Here is a 21,783-nt window from a genome sequence, read left to right as displayed (position 1 = left end):
ATGTTTTCCTGGCAACTACCTTGTTTTCCCCATAATCCATCCAATGTTGGCAATTTGAAGTCTGGTACCTCTGCCTCTTTGAAACCTAGTTTGTACAACTGGGAGTTCATGGTTTAGGTATTGCTGAAGCCTAGCTTGAAGAACTTTTTCAGCATAACCTTGATAGCATATGAAGTAAACACAATTGTATGGTAGTTTGAACATTCTTGGGCATTGCATTTCTTTGAGATTGGAATGAAAACTGAACTTTTCCAGTCCTGTGACCACTGCTGAGTTTTCTAGATTTGCTGGCATATTGAGTGCAGCATCATCTTTTAGGATTTGAAATAGCTACATTTAAAATTCCATCACCTACATCTACACAGCTTCGTTTGTAGTAATGCTTCCTAAAGCCCACTTGACTTCACACTCCAGGATGTCAGGCTCTAGGTGAATGGCCACACCATCATAGTTATTCAGGTCATTAAGACCTTTTTTGCATAGCTTTTCCGTGTATTCTTGCTACCTCTTCTTAATCTCTTTTGCTTCTGTTAGGTCTTTACTGCTTTTGTCCTTAATCTTGCCCATCCTTGCATGAAATATTCCCTTTGCTATATCCAGTTTTCTTGAAGAGATCTCTAGCCTTACCCATTCTATTGTTTTCCTCTATTTCTTTGCATTGTTCATTTAAGAAGGTCTTATCTCTCCAATGATGCTGAAGCTGAAACTCCAGTACTTTGGCCACCTCATGCGAAAAGCTGACTCATTGGAAAAGACTCTGATGCTGGGAGGGATTGAGGGCAGGAGGAGAAGGGGATGACAGAGGATGAGATGGCTGGATGGCATTACTGACTTGATGGACATGAGTTTGAGTGAACTCTGGGAGTTGGTGATGGACAGGGAGACCTGGCGTGCTGTGATTCATGGGGTTGCAAAGAGTCAGACATGACTGAGAGACTGAACTGAACTATCTCTCCTTACCATTCTCTGGAACTCTGCTTTCGGTTGGGTATATCTTTTCCTTTCTCCCTGCCGGTTACTTCTCTTCTTTCCTCAGCTATTTGTAAGGCCTCCTCAGACAACCATTTTGCTTTCTTGCATTTCTTTTTGTTGGGGATGGTTTTGATCACCACCTCCTGAACAATGTTAAAAATCTCCATCCATAGTTCTTCAGGTACTCTATCTACCAGATCTAGTCCCTTGAATCTATTCCTCACCTCCACTGTATAATATACGGGATTTGACTTAGGTCATACCTGAATGGCCTAGTGCTTTTCCTACTTTCTTCAATTTAAGCCTAAATTTTGCCATAAGGAGCTCATGATCTGAGCCACAGTCAGCTCCAGGTCTTATTTTTGTTGACTGTGTAGAGCTTCTCCATCTTTGGCTGCAAAAAATAAAATCATTCTGAGTTCAATATTGACCATCTGGTCCAATCCCCTATGATGAAAAGGACATCTTTTTTGGTGTTAGTTCTAGAAGGTCTTATAGGTCTTCATAGAACTGGTCAACCTCAGCTTTTTTGGCATCAGTGGCTGCAGACTTGGATTACTGTGATGTTGAACAGTTTGCCTTGGAAACAAACCAAGATCATCCTGCCATTTTTGAGACTGTACCCCTAGTAGGTACTATAAGACTAAAGGCTAATTGATTATGGAATATACATTAGAAACAGTGAATCCCAAGATCAGATTATTACTCCATTGTATTTCAGTGATGTGAACTTCTTTTTCAGTGAAAATACCAATATGCTTACTTATGGTTTAATTCATTTTTAAATTCTTCACCGCTTGGATTTTTTTTTTTTTTTTTGCCTCCCAGGATTTGTATGTCATTACCACCTGTACCTTCTGTATGCATAACTTGATGCACCAAGATTTGATTGGTTCAACCAGTTACCAACTGAATTAAAGTTATAGTTGGATAGATCGCTTTTGTTTGCCTATTGCTGATTTTCAACAGTCAGCATACACAGAGCTGTCTTTGATCTGTTTCCCATCATTATTTTAGTCAGCTGTGGACAATATAATATGACCATATGTTGAATGCTTGACCACCTACAGGAACCTGCCCATTGCTTTGTTCAGAAGAGTTAAGAGAGCATAAAATACTTATTTTCAACAATGTTGATGTTCTCTGATCCTCAGAACATGTTAAAAGTTAGAGTGATAGTTTATATAGCTCCTTGCATTTCCATGTCCTTTCTAGGATAAGATATAAGTACTTGTGAGTTTGTGGCCCTACAAAAGAAATAAGGTTCAATAAGTAAAAAGTTAATTAAGTTTGTGTAATGCCAGTCTTGGCCCTCAAGCTGTTATTGCTTTGATTTTTTGGTTGTGATGTCACCCAAATGATCTATACAGTTTTCTGAGAAAGAATTAATAAAATGGGATTCCTTTGAGCAATTTGGAAGAAGATGATGGTAATTCTAGGCTGTAGAGTAATATGCAAAGAAAATAACTTAAGAACATATATCAAATAAAAGAAAAAGAATCAAGTAGAAAACTACAAATGTAAAATAGTCTTAACAGCAATCTCTTTCCAAATTAATTCAGATTCCTAAAGAATACAAAGCTGTTTGCAAAGCTGCTTAAGTAAAGGGGAAATTTCTGTTTCTTGTGTAGTCTGGAAAGAAACATGTGATGAACAGTGACCTAGAATCCTCAGTTAATCTCATGGCCACAGCTTGATGAGGGAAATTAGAAAAAGAATATAGCTTGTTTAAACTATGCTTCACTACTAACTTTAAAATTTATACGGGCCTTGCTTGCCCAAAAAAAAAAAATTATATAACTAAATATATTACATGTTAAATGTTGGAACATTAGAAACTGCAAATGGATTAACTTGTATTTTTTTTAATTGACAAAACGGAGTAGAGAGAACACTCAATATCCCATAGATAATTGATTATAATCAATTCACATATTATGGTTCATATAAAAAAGTAAATAATTATTAATGTATGGCGAGGAGGTTGGGTAGCTAGGCATTATGTTATAAGCAAATATATTTCTATTTTTTAGAATAGTAAAAATATTTTACTATAACATAGTAAAAATAAGAAATGACATCAAAACATTTTATAATAACAAAGATATCATACAGCTAGGAATAAGACTAAAAATATGCAAGACTTCTAAACAAGAACTACATAGTATTATTGAAAAAATTAAGGAGTACAATTAAAGTGATATCCATTTTCATGAGATAGAAGAATATACAGTAGGCTTTCAACTCAGAATCAATATGATCACAATGAATTCCCAAAAGGAATACGTGTTTATATGAAGGTGCATACATGTGCACAAACAGATGTATGAAACTTCACAAGTTGTGTTTTTTCATTTCTATGAATAATCAGATAACTAAGAATAACCAAGTAAATCTTTAGGAAGAATAACAAGATGAAAGGATTTGTTCTGATATAAAGATTACAATGTAATAAAGACTACATGACACTGGCAGGTAGACTGTACATCTAAATGGAAAATATTAAGCTTTTAGATATCAACAACAACAAAAAAGCCATAATCTGGGCTCTCACCCATCCAACCCATGATCTGTTTATATTTCAACCTAACTATACAATAAAAGATGAATGGATAAAAAGAATGTGGTGGTGGTAGTGATTTAGTCACTAAGCCATTTCCAACTCTTGTGATCCCATGGACTGTAGCCCACTCCTCTGTTCATGGGATTTCCCAGACAAGAATAATGAAATAGGTTGCCATGTCTTTCTTCAGGGGATTGAACCAATGTCTCCTGCATTGCAGGTGGAGTCTTTACTGCTGAGCTATGAGGGAAGCCCAAAAGAATGTGGTATATCCATATAAATAGATATTATTCATGCATAAAAAGGAATTGAGTACTGATATAAGCTGCAGTATGAACATCTTAAAACATTAAGCTAGGCAAAGGAACCTAAACACAAAAGGTAACATATGATAGTGTTTACATCAAATGTCTAAAACAGGCAAATTCTAGAGATATAAATTTGTGTTAGGTTCTAGGAGGAGGAGAAAATGGGATTAACTGCTCGTGGATATATGAAGTTTCTTCTGATATGATAAAAAATATTCTGAAATCGGATATAAAGGTGATTTCACACAACCCTTTGAATATACTACAAACCAATGAATCATACATTTGAAAATGGTTACTTTTATGATATGTAATTTATAACTCAGTCTAAGAGGACATGATAATTTTCAAATTGCATCAGTCATTCATTTAACTTCCCAAGTTGATCCCTAATAATAGACTTCATTTAGATGTAATGATTTGCTACTGAATGTTATTTTTCTACCCAATATTTTCTTTTTAAGAACTGATGATTTGCTTTACTTTTTCTCTTACAAAGGCAGGACAGTTTCCATCACCTATTCCTGCTAAAATAATAGATATCCCACTAAGAAATATATCCAATCTATGCCCTAAAATGGGGAAAAAAAAAACAAAACAAAAAAAACAACACATAAGTAGGGAGGAGAATGAGTTAATTAAAATGATAATAAAAAAATATTTAAAAATAACATTCTAAATGTTTGAAGATGAGCCTCCCTGACCTTTTGTAAATGCTTGCTTTTTTTATCCCTACAACAATAGGCCATATGGTCTAATTTCAAAACAGGTATTGCTGCCTCTATAGTGTAACAGTCTGTAGAAAGCCTTTCTTAACTCTTATAAGAAAAAAAAAAAAAAAAGAAAAGCAAAGAAAAGAATACTTCATTTTCAAACGAAGAGCTCTTACTTATTTTGATTTGGCAATAAATCCTGCTGTCTCTCTTTTTTTTTAAATTTACCAGTTAGAAGATCTCTTTTACTCCATGTAACAGACAGCATACTATCTGAGAAAAAGTTAAAGCTTTGAGTCGGGTTTAGGATGACACTTTAAAAAAACTGAAATAAGAACAGTTTCTTTCTAACAAACTGACCAAGAGAAATCATAGCATAAGGATAGGACAAAAAGAGACACCAGGACCAAAAAAAAAAAAAAAAAAATGCATGTATTAGGCATGGTAAAGATTTACATGTGACATGGCTATGAGAGTTGCAATATATTTTGGTTAAAAAAAATAAATAGTAAATTAAAATGAAAAAGAAATAACCATACAACCTCAGTACAATGCATAAAATATAAGTGAATAGGGTAGTGGATAATACTAGATTATATTACTAACAATTCCCTTGGTAATTCAGTAAAATAATGATGTGTCAAAATAATTATAACATCTGACTTGCATTCAAATTGAGGCACTTTTTTGCTTAACAAAGATTTGCTGGAATTACTATTGTAAAGGCTTATTCTAACTTCAAGGAACTAGATTTAGCAATATGTCAAAATTGTGGTGTATTGGTATGCCACTGGCACACGTACAAAATGAAATGGAATATAAATCAAAATTGTGATTCAAAACACACTGTCAGTTATGGTTTTCTGAGATAAGAATATTCCATTGGAAACACCAATTAAAAAAATTCACACAAATACAACACAGTGAATCATAACCAATATTCACTGTATGCAAAAAAAAATTAATAACATCCTCCATATCAGTGACATTACATTTGAAACTCAAATGTGCTGTTAGCATTTGGCAGAACTTAACCAGGGATTATTTTAATATCTAAGGTGATGTAAATATGAACAGGTTAACAACTTCTGATGTGACATTGTTGTCTAAACTGCCAATATCTCTCAGAAGTTAAGCCTCTTCTATGACAAAGAATGCTACTAAGAGGATCATTTTTCTTTTCTTAATTTATGGATTCAATTGTGTCATTCAGGGGAACTTCAATATAGTTAAAAACATTTTATAAACTCTTAGACCTGACCACTAGACAAAAACAAAAAGGAGCTATAAATACTTCCTCTGAATAAACTTACAAAATAATCTGATCTTAAAAGATTCAAATACAAGTAAATGTGTAATTCGGAATTTAGTACCTCTGTTTTTTGTTTTCTTACAATGCATAGTTAAAATGAGAGGTTATACCAAATTTGTGTAATACAGGAAAAATTAAACTGCAAAGTTTGGATAAGTCCAGTTTTGTTCATTCTGACAATTTTAATGTATTAAAGGATCTAATATAAATTCTTTAGTAAAGAAAATGAGTGCCCATCCATTTAGGTTTGTATTACTTAGATTCATTTTATATATTGGGGCCATTTTGTAGGCACCTAACTTTGTAGATCAGAGAAGGCAATGGCACCCCACTCCAGTACTCTTGCCTGGAAAATCCCACGGACAGAGGAGCCTGGTGGGCTGCAGTCCATGGGGTCGCTAAGAGTCCGACACGACTGAATGACTTCACTTTCACTTTTCACTTTCATGCATTGGAGAAGGAAATTGCAACCCACTCCAGTGTTCTTGCCTGGAGAATCCCAGGGATGGGGGAGCCTGGTGGGCTGCCATCTATGGGGTCGCACAGAGTCGGACACGACTGAAGTGACTTTGCAGCAACAGCAACTTTGTAGATCGGAGAAGGCAATGGCAAGCCACTCTAGTACTTTTGCCTAGAAAATCCCATGGATGGAGGAGCCTCATAGGCTGCAGTCCATGGGGTCGCTATGAGTCAGAGGCGACTGAGCGACTTCACTTTCACTTTTCACTTTCATGCAATGGAGAAGGAAATGGAAACCCACTCCAGTGTCCTTGCCTGGAGAATCCCAGGGACGGGGGAGCCTGGTGGGCTGCCATCTATGGGGTCGCACAGAGTCGGACACTACTGAAGCGAATTAGCAGCAACTTTGTAGATGCTTTTTCAAGATTTTTCTATTACATTGTCAGTGGGAATTTTTTTTTAAACATTCTTTATACAGAATATCATATTAGTTGGTGATACAAAGTAAATTCTTTCCCTCTGGTGGTATGATTCTAAAATTTTATCTAACATACATGAAGACATACTTGACTTAGACTAAATTAGAGCTCAAGAAACTAATACCTTATTAAATGTAGTTATATTTGAAATATTCTTGATCATTTGTAATCTGTTGATAATTATTTTTGGTGGAAACCCATTGTATGTAGTATGTCCAGTCATCTCTGACTTTGCGACCTCATGGACTGTAGCCCACCATTCTCCTCTGTCCATAAAATTTTCAGGCAACAATACTAGAGTGAGGTGCCATGTCTTACTCCAGGGGATCTTACTGACCCAGGGATTGAACCCATGTCTCTCATGTCTCCTGCATTAGCAGGTGGATTCTTTATCACTGTGCCACCTGGGAAGGTTGAAAACCCACTGGGGTGATTAAATTGAATTTGAACTTTTCAGTAAAATTTTCAATAGATGACTAATTTAGATCTAATAAAGCATGACATGTGAAAACACAATTCCCATTACTAAACAAAAATGAATTCAATTTTATACAGAATATATTGCACAATTTAGTCCCTATGATTATACAACCTGAGGGAGAAGAAACTGGTGAGTTTGACTCAAGTGTTGAAAATGATTTGCAGGGAGAAATTTTAAGAACTAACTGTAAGTTAATGTTAGCAGGAGAAAACATCCAGTAAGTACGGAAATTAAAAATTAGATACAAATGATAAATAAAATCCAGGGTTTAGTGGATGCATATGCCTATTAATATCTCCATTCCTACTGGAATTTCTTTCATTCATAAGCCCATTCTGCACAGAAAGTTGACTTATTTCTTAATCCTAATGGCAGAGCTTATAGAATATACATATCAATAATGGACAATGAGAACTGAGAGAGAAAGTTGTTAAAAGGTTTCTAGGAAAGGTATTATACTATGAATGTTACTGTGTCTCAGTGTGATGACAGGAATTCTTGTAAACATCCTGACTCTCTCCCTGATGATGACGCTGAGACACAGAGGGTGAAGAGCTAAGACTCTAGAACCAATATAGATGTTTTCTTATACCTTGCATGAAGATACCTTAAGTCTGAATATTTTAATAAAATTTCCTTTTCTAATATGAGTTGGATTTTCTCTTACTTGAAGCCAAAGATATTCTGAGGTTATTTAATTTGTTTGACCCTTTATATTTTAAAAATTATCTTTTTGATGTATTATTTTATTATTTACTTTAAAAAATTACATTATGGTGTATATTTCCCAAATATAATACAAGTAAGCTAATTTGAAATTCTCAAAATGTTAGCTAAATTTTGCTTTAACAATTAAATTCAAAAGTGTCTTTAAAATAGTCCCTCATGAAAACTTAGAGGTTCTTTTCAACCATGGTCCCATAATTATGAATAACTTAAAAACAAATACTAGTTCATATGAGAATTGGTCTTTTAAAACATAAAATATGAATGAGTATCTTCATTTAAAAATGAAAGTAGTTTTCAATTTACTCTTATGAGAAACTGATTGCTAGAAAATCAGAAATACTAAAAAATAAATAAGTAAAAATAATTTTGGGACATGAGAATTTTGGACTCCATTGAAAGATCCAGACTTTATTTGATCTCTTTTCAATGGATTTATACAAATATTAAGAACATGAAAATATCAATTCTAAACCACTTTAAAAAGCTTATTTTTACGAACTATAAATCAACTTAAAATTTAAAAAAATAAAATTTCAAAAGGCACATATTTATTCAATTGGCTGTATAAGCAGACATCTGTATAACAAACTTGGCAACGTGTGTGGGGACAGAGAAGGGAGAGCAGAAGCAGTGGCTTAAGGCATCTCTATAGAAATTAGCTTTTACAGGAATACTTATGAGAAAGTGAAGATTCTTTTCATTTATCAAGGCACCTAGACTTAAAAAGAGTAAAGTTTCTTTAATGCCTGAATCTCTGATGTCACAAGACACAAGACACACAACTTGACAGCATCATACACACACAAAATTTAGAAAAAGAAAAATTTAAATAATAAAAACCTACAGGATTTTTTGTAAACGTTTTGTAAACTGACAGTCATTTCTTAAGGTAAATATTAAAAATAAGAAATTTTTACTAAAATGGCATATTACTGTGTCATGAAACTATAGCCACAATTCACCTAAACAACTGACATTATGCCCTATTAAATCCTCACACATGTGAGAAGAGAATTCAGTTCCCTGATATTATCTTGATAATCCATTTACAAGTACTGTGAACTATTGTTCAAATATGTGAACATTTTTATAAAATGGATTTTCCAGAAAAAGATGTCAAGGCTTGATATGTGTACTACAGTTTCCAGTCCTGTTGCCTGGTACCCTTTCTTAAAAGCTCTCTGCTTTGCAGGCAAATACTTCTCAACACAGTAATCCAAAGAGCTAAATAATTATAATTGGCATATGGATTTCACATACACTTTTATAGTAAATCAGGATTTACCAAAATATGTTAATAGAGTTGAAAAGCAACATACTTTAAAAAAATATTTAGTATAAGCTGTGAATAAGATACTGTATACACAAAAGCTTTGCTTAAAAAGTATTGAGAATATGAAACTCTGAAAGTCATAGAAGACAATACATATGAATTGTATGTGTATATGGGGGGTTTGTATATTTGAGGTGTTTAAAGTGTTTTGAAATATAACATTAAAGCCACCAAAGTAAGAGTTTGAAAAATTTGAGGTTAAAAATTTAATTTTGGAATGACCCTCAAATCTATAAACAAGATGAAAGTATCAGGGAAAAGAAGTGTAACAACTCCATATAAATAAAAAACACCCCCACAGGAAAACACATTAAGATCATGAAAATAAACTAACATCATTTACAAACATATGAAAATACAAATGTTCAGTAATTACAAGAAATGCTGCTTAAATTTTGAGGTAATATAGTAGTAAAATAAATAATCATGAAATATTTTGTTTTTACATATCATGTTGAATCAGACAACAATGTAAGCAAAATCCCTCTTAGTATATGGAAATGAGCAGTCCTACTCACAGTGGAAATGTTGTGGTTTTTTTTTTTTCACAGTGGAAATGTTAAGTGGCACAAGTTTCTAAACAGCATTTGGGTAATATTTATCAAAATTACTTTTTAAATTGTTGTCACTTGAAATAGTAATTCCAATGAATCACATATTTTCTTAATAAATTAATTATATATATCAGCATATATGAGTTTGCAAGGGTGTTTATCTCCAAGTTGTTTATGATAGAACAAAATAGGAAAATGGAAGACATAATCTAGGAACCTATATGTTTATCAAGAGAAAATTGTCACATTATGGTACAAACATTAAAAGGAAGGTAAAAAAATTGTTAAAATTATAGTGCAAATACTTCCTTCCAACTACAAATGGAAGCTGACTGTGTCATACTGTCAAATTAGGTAAGCAGTTTTAAGAAGGTTTATAAGTATGATTCTATTTTTGTTAAATTATGTGTATAAGTATAGAAAAAACTGGGGAGGAGATGCAACATATTTTAACAGAAGATCTGTCTCCACAGTAGCATTATATGTTGCTATAATTTTTTCATTGTCTAAAAGATACTTTTAATTTAGAAACTGTGCAATGAATGTTCATATATTTGATAGAAAAATAAACAGAAACAGGTTTTCTCATTCTTTCACAGCTAAAGTATTGCCAAAGTAAAACATTTTAATATTTCTGTAATACTGTACTGGTAATATATGAAACACAAGACTTGGATATATGGTTTCAGGGAGCAACTAAGCAGAGGAAAAAAAAACAACAACAAAAACAACAAAACTATTTTTTAAGACACCTTTGGTATGAGAGAATCAGAATTTTAAAAGTAATTAGTTAAATGTAAATAACTCTTGCATCTATTTCCAAACTGGATTTTAAATAGAACACAGTAAAAGTCAGTATAATAAAACCCTTTTAAAAAAGTATAGAGGAACCACATCATATAAAGGAAAGGCAGGAGAGAAGAAAAGTCTGGAAATGGGACTGAAATTAAAATTATTCTGGACAACAAGCTAAGTGATGTAACTTCAATTTATCAGAAAATCAGTTAGTGAGCTTCTGATTAATCAAAGCTAAAAGTGAGTTGTAATGGGTTACAAAGCTCTTAAAGTCCAATAAAAGGGACATGGAGGTCATAAAAATAGGAAAGTTTTACTTTTCTGAACCCTGAGATAGTATCACTACATGGAACAACATATAACAGAGATTAGAAAACACAGTTGTTAAACAAAATTTCTATGTTCCCTATATATGACTTACATAATATTGGTTCCTGATTCAAAACTTAAGGCATAATTTTATGCTGTATACAAAGGCCAATTTTTGACCTGAATTGATACAGGGTTATAACTTAAGGAATGTAAAAGTTAAGGTTTTACTACTCAAGTCACAAATCTGATAACTAGCAAGCACCTGAATTATGTCAATCAATGGAAAGAACAGTAAAATATCCTATAAAGCAGACTTGTAGGCAACACTAAAGTAATTCCATCATTAATGTTAGCCATCAGAAAAACAATCATTTCAGGATAAAAACCGAAAGAAAATTCAATGATTTTCTACTATTTTAAACATTAATTCAAAATGAAATTAGATACTGAGTTTGTAGTAGGAATTTTTAAACTTTGGTTTCTTTTAAAAACATTAGATGAGAGATTAGAAAGTTTCTTTTTATAAAAATAAATTACTTTGCAATGCTTAGGTATAAGAACTACTTTGAGCATATTTTCATGGAAGAGATTAAAGCTAGCAATACTATAAAAATAAGAAAAAGTATGCAAAAAACGCAAGTAATTACCACACTTCAGTTGGTTCATAATGTAGTAAAAATATATCTAATTATACTTATTACTATGAACACTATATCAAAATTGGAAAAATATACCATATTATAATTACATGGTGTTCCTCTGTAAAAAGAACCAAGGTTCTAAGATTCACTTATTTTTTCTCCAAAGGAAAATAAATAGCTTTGTATACAAAACTTTCCACCACAACGTTTACTAACTAACCAGCCATCAGCTGGAATTTAAAATTTACTGAGGAGAAATCAGGCAGAGATCACTAACATTTCTTAGTCTGCAGCACACACTGGCTGATGCAGAAAGTTTTCCTCTCCTAGGGTTTCTGGGCCAGGGCGATGTTGAGTGGCTTGGAGCCTAAGATGCGGCCATTCATCTCCGTCATTGCTTTAGTGGCCTCCTCCGCAGAGGAGAAGCAGATCAAGCCAAACCCTTTGCTTCGCCCTTCTTCCTGCATTACCTTAACCCTGCTAATTGATCCAAATGAAGAAAATTCCCTCCGCAGTTTTTCATCATCAATGGTCTCATCCAGGTTCTTAATATAGAGCTTCGCACCCTGGCACCGCCGAAATCTTTCATGTTTCAGCTGCTCAAACATTTGCTTTAACTCAGCCTGTCGCTCTGCTTTCTTCTGTGCCCGGCCTACAAAAAGCAGCTGTCCGTTTATGTCCTTTCCATTCATTTCTTCAACAGCCCTTTTGGCAGCCTCATGGCTATCAAAACTCACAAAGCCAAAGCCTTTGGATTTTCCACTGGAATCTGTCATAACCTTAACACTCAGGGTTTTGCCGTACTTGCTGAAAACTTCCTTTAGCCTCTCATCATCCATCTCATCTCCGAAATTTTTGATGTAAACATTGGTGAATTCATGGGCTTTGTTTTGAAACTCGGCTTCTCGATCTTTGCGGCTTTTGAATCTGCCAACAAACAGCCTGCAGTCCTTAAGCAGTGCCCCATTCATCTCCTCGATGGCCCTGTCGGCAGCAATCTGGTTTTGAAAGTGCACGAATGCATAGCCCCGGGAGCCATGATCATCACTCATCACCTTGGAGGACAGGATCTTCCCAAACGCTGAAAAGTGTTCATAAAGTGTTTTGTTATCAATGGATCTGTCCAGATTCTTGATGAACACGTTCCCAATTCCAGATTTCCTTAAGTAGGCGTCACGTTGAGACCACATGAGACGGATGGATTTGCCCTTTATCAGGTCAAAGTTCATGGTGTCCAGGGCCTTTTGGGCATCTGCCAGCTGCAGAAAGTTCACATAGGCGTAGCCCAGGGAGCGGCGGGTGACCAGGTCCCTGCAGATGCGGATGGACAACACGGGCCCTACGGCGCTGAACTTCTTGAACAGCAGGTCCTCGGTGACGTCCGCATGGAGGTCACCCACGTACAGGGAGGCCTGGCGGTACTTGGCTGCTATATTCATCTTGCTCCTCACCACCAGAAGCCGGTCCCTAAAGAGCTCCTGGAGTGATTTCTGCAGGAGTGTGGCCCGGGCTCATGCGTGGTGGCCTCTGAGTCACGGCTTTGAGGCTCAGTGTTGGGGTGCACGTACGGCTCCCCAAGCTCAGGCATCATCCTCATTCCAAAACCCCTCAGGAGCCAGTCCGGCCCATCCTGGTACAGGAGTGACAGAACTTTGAAATCTCAAAGAAAGGCTCCCAGGACAAGCCTGTCCTTCCCGGCCAGTTTGTGAGCAATCTTCAGGTGGCGGGCTGGCCTTCCATCTGAGTGTTCTCCACTCTGGTTCAGCCCTCTGGTCGCTGGTTTCCAAATAAAAATAGGCCTTGCTCAAGCCAGTTTAAAGTTACAGCCTCCGGGGAAGAATTCCACAAGTGGCCGCTGAGGCGACGACCCGGGACCCGGCGCGCGGCGGTGAAAGCGGGGCCCCGGAGCCCCGAACCGCCCGGGACCGGGTCGTGCTGGCGGCGGCGGCCGGGGGCTCCGCGGGCTCCGCGCGCCCTGACCGATCCCGGCCGTTTTCCTCCCTGAAGACCCCGCGCGGAGCCCTGGGAAGAACGGGTGGGGGATGGGGAGGCGGACAGATCGACCGGGTGGATGGACGGAAGGACTGACGGCCGCGGCCCGGTGGGCTGCAGAGGCCGAGCAGGGGCTGGGGGCTCACCCGGGCTGCGGACGGCGCGGGGCGGACGGGAAGCCCGGAACTCGCGCGCTCAACTTCCCGCGCACTCGCTGCCAAGGGGGATGTTTTCTTTTTAATATTTTTGGAGAATGTTTTTCTTCCCACCCGCCCCTCTCGCTCACTTCCCACCCGCCTCCGAAGGCTTGGCTGAGGAGCAGGAGGCGGTGACCAGGGTGGAGAAAGACAGCCTAGGGGAGTGGCCCTAATAAACCCACCCGCCCGCTGGCCCTGGCGTTAAGTCTGACTGCGGGAGCTTTGCCAAGTGTGGATCTGGGCTTGTCACTTCCTAACTTCAAACTGTCCAGTGGCTTCCTTTGACTCTTAGATAAGATCCAATATCCGTACCTTGTTCTACAAAGTTCTGCGGGATTCCTTCCATGTTCAGCCTCAACTGCCCCCTGGATCCCTTACTAAACTACATGCCTTCTTTTGTTCAGGGGCAACTTGACAAAGCTGTGTAGATGCTCTTTCCAAACAGAAGTTTCCCCTGTACAACTTTTGAAAAACTTCAGTTGTCACTCTTAGAAAGTTACACTACCTTGTATTTTCCTGGAGTTTGTCTAATTTAAATATATTGTACATTCCATGGCAGTAGGGACCATAAACTCGTTTTATTTCCTGGCTTAACTTGGAGAAATGAGGTGCTCAGCATTTACTGAAAGAATCCATTGCGTGGAATAGATGAGATATTTAATCTGACGTTGGTTTTCATGCCTGGAAACATGGCAATAGTGTTCCTTACCTCAGATTAAATGTAAAGATTAAATGAATTAGTAGATTTGGAAATGTCTAACACAATATCTTGCAGAGAATAGGCTTTGGGTAACATCGGTTTTATTTCCTCTAGTTAAAAAATTCCTTAACATCATTTCCGTAAAACATTAAATTTGAATCATCATTCATTTTAAAGAATGTTACCTGCAAAACTGAATTGTGTGGATTGGTTTATATAAAGTTAATCTATGGTTTTCAAACTTTAATGGACATAGAAATGCAGAAGGAATCTTTTTTGAAAGCAGATTCTGATTCAGTAATTTGGAATGAACTAGAAACTCTACACTTCCAAAAAGCCCCTGAGTGATGCAGATTCTGTTGGTCTTTGAGCTACACTCTTAATAACAAGACTTAAAGGCTAAATGAATGAGTCCCTATAGTGGTGTCTTCTCTAAGGGCTAGAAAAAAAAATTTTTTTCTTTCAAGAGATAATGATACTGACAAAATTCTCAGTGATATATTAAACACACACACAACTAAATTGGAAGGTGATTTTCACTATAAAATCCAAATTGCTTTTAACTTATCTAGTGTTGAATAATGATTCTATGATAACTCCCAAATTAATCCTGATTACTGCTTTTTGTTTGTGAAATTTATTCTGATATGTGTGCTCTTGTAGTATCATTGTTCAAATAAAGTAATCTTTTCTTCAACCATATATCTTCTAGGTGCAATTAAAAAGGAAAAAAAGACCACTGACATAGGTGGTAGATACCAACAGTGGATACCAGCACATACTTAAAAAATTCAGACACTATTTGGCATTGTTCAAAGTAAATAAAAGTTGTCACCATATTCAGTATTATCAGGTCTGTTTAAAAAAGAAAGTTTCTAAGTGTACATTTCCTGAGAATTTTGCTAAGACTTTTTATTTCTAGGAAAAGTGCCTAAGATCACATAAGTTCTTCGTTAAATAATTTAGCTATAGTATATATCAGAATGTTTCAAAAACTCATTTATTTTCCATTTTACTTTAGTGTAATCTTCATAAACATTTTGTGAAAAGTGAAGAAGAGTTTCCGGTTTAGTCTTAAAATTTAGTCTTAAATTTCTTGTCTCTAATCAACATACAAGCGAAAGGTACAAACTTCAATTTGTTAAATGACCACCAATCATGCTTCTTATTTATAGTACTCATTACACTGCTTTCATTTTTTATGTTTTAACAAAGTAAGCATTTTTTAAGCATCTATGATTTTCTTTCTTCTCTTTAATTCTCTAAATCTCATCATTTTGTCAGTTGTGTTGATTCAATAATTTCTTAATTTGGGATGTCTTTTACCCTTTGCCCTTTGTTTCTATTCCCATTATCACTGCTCTTGCCTCATTTCCTTGTGCATTATCGCACAAGTTTTATCCATTCATCTTCTTTTGTTTATATGCCAGTCTATTCATATGGCAGTGCAGTGTGCATTGTGCTGCTAGCATAATCTTACTAACAATTCTTTCATAAGATTTCAGTAAAAAATAACAAATGACTACCAAAACTGTGCAGTATCAATTCTATCCTAGCTACATATATCTTCTGTCAGGCTAATTCATCATTGTTTATATGTACATACAGTTAATTCTTCTAAATACATACTTCCCCTATGATTATCTAAATTCTATTATCCTTGAGCCCTGTTTTCATCAATACTTTTTTTCTCTCAGTAGTCCAGCTGACACTGATTACTTTTCCTTTATGGAAACAATTTATTTAACATATGCATCATGTATTTGTACTTAATTTTGGCCTGAATTTATTGGTTTTGATAGACTTTGACTTACAATTGATACTGCCAATGTTAATTGTCTTATACTTTCCTTACCCAATTGTTGCAGGTTTGCGTATTGCTAACTTGCATGTCTTCTTAATTCCTCAAATATTCTGAAAATATCTCCATTAAGTGCCAACAATTTGCCTCCTTTTTTTTTTTTTTTTGACTGCACAGTGTGGCATGCAGTATCTCAGTTACCAGACCAGGAACTGAACCTGAACCCTCTGCAGTTGGAAGCATGGAGTCTTAATCACTGGACCACTGCAGAAATCTCTTTTTTGCCTCATTTTGAAAATACGTTGTAAGTTTGCCCATCTTATGTTATTTAGCTCAATCACCATTCAGAGTACCAGTATATTTTGTGTGGGTGACTTACAGCATTCAAATTAGAGGACATAAGATGCTATTTTGCTTAAATGGCAGGAAAAAATGTTTGTCAGTGTTTCTATTCACTGATATTGATGTTAACGGAGGTCAGTGCTTAACTCAGTATATATTATGAAGAAATGAGTAAACAGCTATTTTGAGTATGAAAATGCATTTTAAAATAGAAATCTCTTGTACTAATTAGACCAGTTTCTGACATCTACTTGAATCATTGCTCTGATGTAGTCAAACTATTGATAAAATTTTCCTTATTTTTGTTCAAAATGTTCTGTATAGTCTTAATAGAAAGCAAGAACATAAATGAAGCTTGTTTTTCTTATATTTAGTTAGTGTTTTGTTCAGTATTTACTCCAAAGTGTAACATTGCATCTTTTAGATTGTTTCAATTTTATTTGACAATTATGGTCTCTTTCCAGTTGTAACTGTTTTCTAATTTTTTTTTTTTTTTTACCAAGATAGTGTTAATTTCCTTAGTATGAGGTATATGGTTTACATATCAAAGTGATACTTCTTCATTCAGGGTATATAGAAATGTCACAAAAATAATATTTGATTACTAGTAGTTCTTGATCAAAAGTTTAAATCAATCCAAAATATCATTTGCCAGTAAAAATACAGGCATTATAGAAATTAAACTGAATAAGACACAACATGTTTCCCTGAAAGTTTCAAGGCTCTTATTAGGAAAAAAAAAGACTAAAGGAACAATTTTAAAACAATGTAAATTCAGTAGCTAAGAATGTATATGATAGAAATTTAGCAAAGGAGATATATGAGTAAGTCTATCTATAAGAACCAAAAAAAGATTTTGCAGAGAAGATGGCACTAAAGAATACCAAGCTCCCTTTTTGTGAACTATGGGGAAGTTTAAGTATAAATAATGTTGGTGTCAGGCTTCCCTGGTGGCTCAGCAGTAAAGAATCTGTGCACCAATGCAGGAGGCATGGGTTCTATCCCTGGGTTGGGAAGATCTGGAGAAGGAAATGACAACCCACTCCAGTATTCTTGCTTGGAAAATCCCAAGGACAGAGGAGCCTGAAGTGATACAGTCCACAAAGTCACAAAGAGTTGGAAATGACTTAGCGACTAAACAAGAACCACCGCAACTAAAATGCTGGCATCAACCAGTATCCACTTGATATTGCTGGAATACAAAGTGTAAAGAAGGAAGTGGCAGGAATTGAGACGAGAACAAAGTAAGAGCAATAGACCAGATTGCCTCACATGCTAGGCTGTATTACAGAATTTGTTCTAAAGGAAAGCTATTGGAATGACTGATCTAAGAAATGACGTGTTTATATTACCTCTCAGAATTGTAATGTGAAGATAATGTGAAAGACATGGAGTCCTGGAAACATGAAGCAGGGATAATGTAAAGATGCATAATCACAAACCATTCTGAGTATGAAAATGGACTTTAAAATAAAAATCTCTTGGGGAATTCCCTGGTGGTCCAGTGATTAGGACTTGGCACTTTGACTGCTGTGGCCCAAGTTCAGTCCTTCATGAGGGATCGTGCAAGCTGTATGGCCAAAAAAATAAAAGAAAATAAAAATAGAATAGAATGGAATAAAATGAAATCTCTCATACTAATGAGACCGAAGTGTTTCTGAAGTCTGCTGAAATGGTTGTTTTGATGTAGTCAAGTGAAGTGAAAGTTGCTCAGTTGTGTAGTCAACTGTTAGTAACATAGCTTTAGGCATTGATTGTATGGCGAGTAAGATACAACTGATGTTGAAAAGCATTTGTTTTAAAGTTCCAATCTGACTGCCCTCAGATGGCTGCCCAAAGATTCTGCATTTTGTCACTTTGTCCTACCTACTTTATTTGTACCCTTTCTCCTTGCTCCAGAGCTCCAACTTCATCTTACTGTTTAATCCTGTTGCCAAAGCTAAGAAAGCTGCTCACCTTGTATTTTCAGTTTTTTCAGTTAGCAATCAGACACATCTATCATCACGTATTATCACCTTTCATAACACAAATCCGTTGTACTATTATGCCCAAATCTCTTCAACCCTACCACGGGTAGGCAAGGAAGAACTAAGGGAGTGAAGAAGTCTGAGATGCCCTTCTTGGCCAGCTATCCTTTTCTTGGTGAACCTACGTACTACTGTAAGAGAATCTTATTGGCTCTAACCTTGATGAATAGAGAAGGATTGGGAACTACTGCCTTATTCTTGTAAGCAGGGAAGATCTAATATCTTTCATGAAGATGTTCATCTCATTACTGGTCATTCATACAGAGATGATTTCCTGACACCCAGCTGGGGATCTCTTGTCTACTTTGGATAGAAATATGTTCTGCTCATCTCATCATTTTAGTCTCTACTTGTCTACACTGCTGCCATTAGCATTAGTCAGCCAAATTCCTATCTAGAAAATGGTGTCCCAGGTTCCACAGGCTTAACCCTCCAAAGTTTCTACATTACGATCCACAGGAGTCAGTGCAGAAGAGAAAGTGGTTCAAGACTGGGTCACTGGGAATTGATCCTTTAGGTGTTAATGATTTCTCCTCATTCATGCTTTTCTCTGAAGGTGAGCCTTATGAAAGAATGTGAACAGGTTGATACCAGTTCAGGGTGTGTAATTATCTCTGCTGTTCTCCTGCCAGGACCATTTCTGTAATTAGGTAGAAAAGTTTTATGAAGCAACAGATTTTCTGCATGGTCCCATGTTTTGGCTACAAATGACAAATTTCAAATACCTGAAAAGGTGTTCTAGATATAAAGTCTTTTTTCTATAGTTTGATAATTCTGTCTTTAAAGAAAAAAATCTTTTCTTCTGGTAGCAGTTCCTGAAATCTTATCTTGGTGTGTAACTGCATCTTCTGATGTTTGCTGTTATGTCCAACTGCAGGAGGTGCTAGTCAATTACAGGCTTAGGAACTACTTGCTATGGGAAAACCTCTTTATCAATCCCATTGCCACATATATAAATACAGACTCATTTGTTGTTTTTTTATTATTGGTCACTATCCTCAACACTCACACAAGCTATGCCACCACCACTACCAACATCTTTAAAGTGAAAATTCCACAAAAGCAAAAATTGTGTCTAAATGAGTCACCACCATGTTCTCAATGCCTTAAATAAGGGCTCCCATGCAATGGGGTTCTCAACACTTCTATTTTGAATGTTGACAGACAATTCTTTATAAATCATTTACATTTTTACACATCTTATAAATAGAGGTATGCCTGCATGCTCAGTCCCTCAGTCGTGTCCAACTCTTTGTGACGCCATGGACCATAGCTTGCCAGGCTCCTCTGTTCATGGAATTTACCAGGCAAGAACACTAGAGTGGTTTTCAATTCCTTGTCAAGGGATCTTCCCCACCCAGGGCTCAAACCTGTGTCTCTTGCGTCTCCTGCATTGCCAGGTGGGGTCTTTCCACTGCAACGCCTGGGAAGACCGTAAGTAGAGGCACTGAGTGCCTTTGTCTTGAGCTATGGTTTAAACAATGTTTAAATAGCAAATGGCCTTGGAAAAAATTGTGTTTCCCTCTGAAGCAAAGTGCAGGTTTATGCAAAGACTTAGAAGATATAGATACTTTCTTTGGAGCACAGAGCAGGCATACTTTCTGCCCATTACAAATGATTCAGACTTTGTAAGTACTGGGTTACTCTCCTCTTATACAACCCACTGTGGGTGCAGGAGTCACCTGGATGTTCACACACCAAACTGTGGGAATTTGGGCTTGGGGAAACTAACAAGCATATGTTAATATTGGCTACTGCTGTCACTGTGAGGAATGAAGTCTTTGTCTCTAATCCAGAGCATCCATAAAACTGTCGTAAGCTAATTTCTTTGATTACAAGTAGGGTAAAATCTCAGACCTTCATAGATCTTGACAGTTTTGGTAGCAATAATGGGATCCTAACAAAGACATAGATCTCTGGAAAGGAAGGCTAATGGCCACACAGGTAGCTAAATGGGATTTATCTGTAGCAAAAATATAAACCAAATAATATTAATATCATCTATGTGGCCAAAAAATTGCTCCTCAGTTTATTGCCTGTTAATCAGGAGAAATGGGTCAGGTGGTCTCAGGCTAAGGCTAGGGGAATAGATACAAAGTCAGCTGCCCAAATGGCAGCCTGGTTGTTGTTCAGTCATTAGGTTTATGTCTGACTCTTTGAGATCCCATGAACTGCTGCATGCCAAGCTTTCGTGTCCTTCACTATCACCCAGAGTTTGCTCAAACTCATGTCCATTGAGTCAGTGATGCCATCCAACCATCTCATCCTCTGTGGCCTCCTGCCCTCAATCTTTCCCAGCATCATGGCCTTTAACTCTCCTTAGGGGGAGGCAATTTTCTCACTATTCTGGTCTCAGTTCCATCCCACTGAAACAACTAAGATTAATCCGAGACAGGTAGACTGTTTAACACTTTCAGACAATCATTGCAGACACTTGTACATTCACTGAATGTGAAAAGCAGGAAATTTATGACCACTATAAGCATTAACAAGACAAGTCAATACAACTTTGGTTAGTTCTTATGGTAGATGATGCTGGGGTAGAGTATGTAAGACTTGTGGGGGAAAAACAAAACAAAACAAAACAACAGCAGTAGCTGTGTCATCTCCTGGCTTAGCTGTTTTTATGGGCTTCTATGGTCTATCATGTCAACTTTAGAATCATTTGAAGACAAAAGCAAAAGATCTCCAGTTATTCATTGATTTGTTTTTCAGTGGGTGCTAACTATTATTGATAGTAAACAGCTTTGGTCCACTTAGGGAGATTTTCCTGAGATAGAAGTACTATTGTAGAAATGTACAGATGAGTAAGTGACTAGTATCTGTGCTTTTACTGTCCTGATTGGATTTGAGCAAAGTGACCCACGGGGGAAATAAATTACCAATCCAAAGAAAGTTTTGTAATTCCCAAAATAACTAACCCCTACCATTATGGAAAAATTCCCCAGCCCCTATATTAAAGCAAGATAAAACTTTAACTTACATCTTATGACAATGGAGCAGGAAATGCCTCATATTAAGGTGAACTGCTTTAAATAAGTTGCTGCTCTATGAGTCAAGCCCAACTTGGCTA

The 21,783-nt window shown here is 36.3% G+C and overlaps 1 protein-coding gene across 1 annotated transcript; it reads right to left on the bottom strand.

Annotated features, from left to right (window-relative positions):
• Positions 1-8,071: 8,071 nt before the first annotated feature.
• PABPC4L (poly(A) binding protein cytoplasmic 4 like) lies at positions 8,072-13,899 on the bottom strand. Its single transcript, XM_055550436.1, has one exon. The coding sequence runs from the start codon at positions 13,088-13,090 to the stop codon at positions 11,978-11,980; it is 1,113 nt and encodes a 370-aa protein (XP_055406411.1). The 5' UTR covers positions 13,091-13,899; the 3' UTR covers positions 8,072-11,977.
• Between the last annotated feature and the right edge of the window lie 7,884 nt (positions 13,900-21,783).

Source organism: Bubalus kerabau, chromosome 16, assembly GCF_029407905.1.
Source record: "Bubalus kerabau isolate K-KA32 ecotype Philippines breed swamp buffalo chromosome 16, PCC_UOA_SB_1v2, whole genome shotgun sequence".
Taxonomy (NCBI): domain Eukaryota; kingdom Metazoa; phylum Chordata; class Mammalia; order Artiodactyla; family Bovidae; genus Bubalus; species Bubalus kerabau.
Note: the sequence above shows the minus strand (reverse complement) of the source record. Positions and strands in the feature narration are given on the sequence as shown.

Excerpts from the sequence above, each read along its gene's own strand:
- PABPC4L (XM_055550436.1), bottom strand. The coding sequence starts at position 13,090 with ATGAATATAGCAGCCAAGTACCGCCAGGCCTCCCTGTACGTGGGTGAC.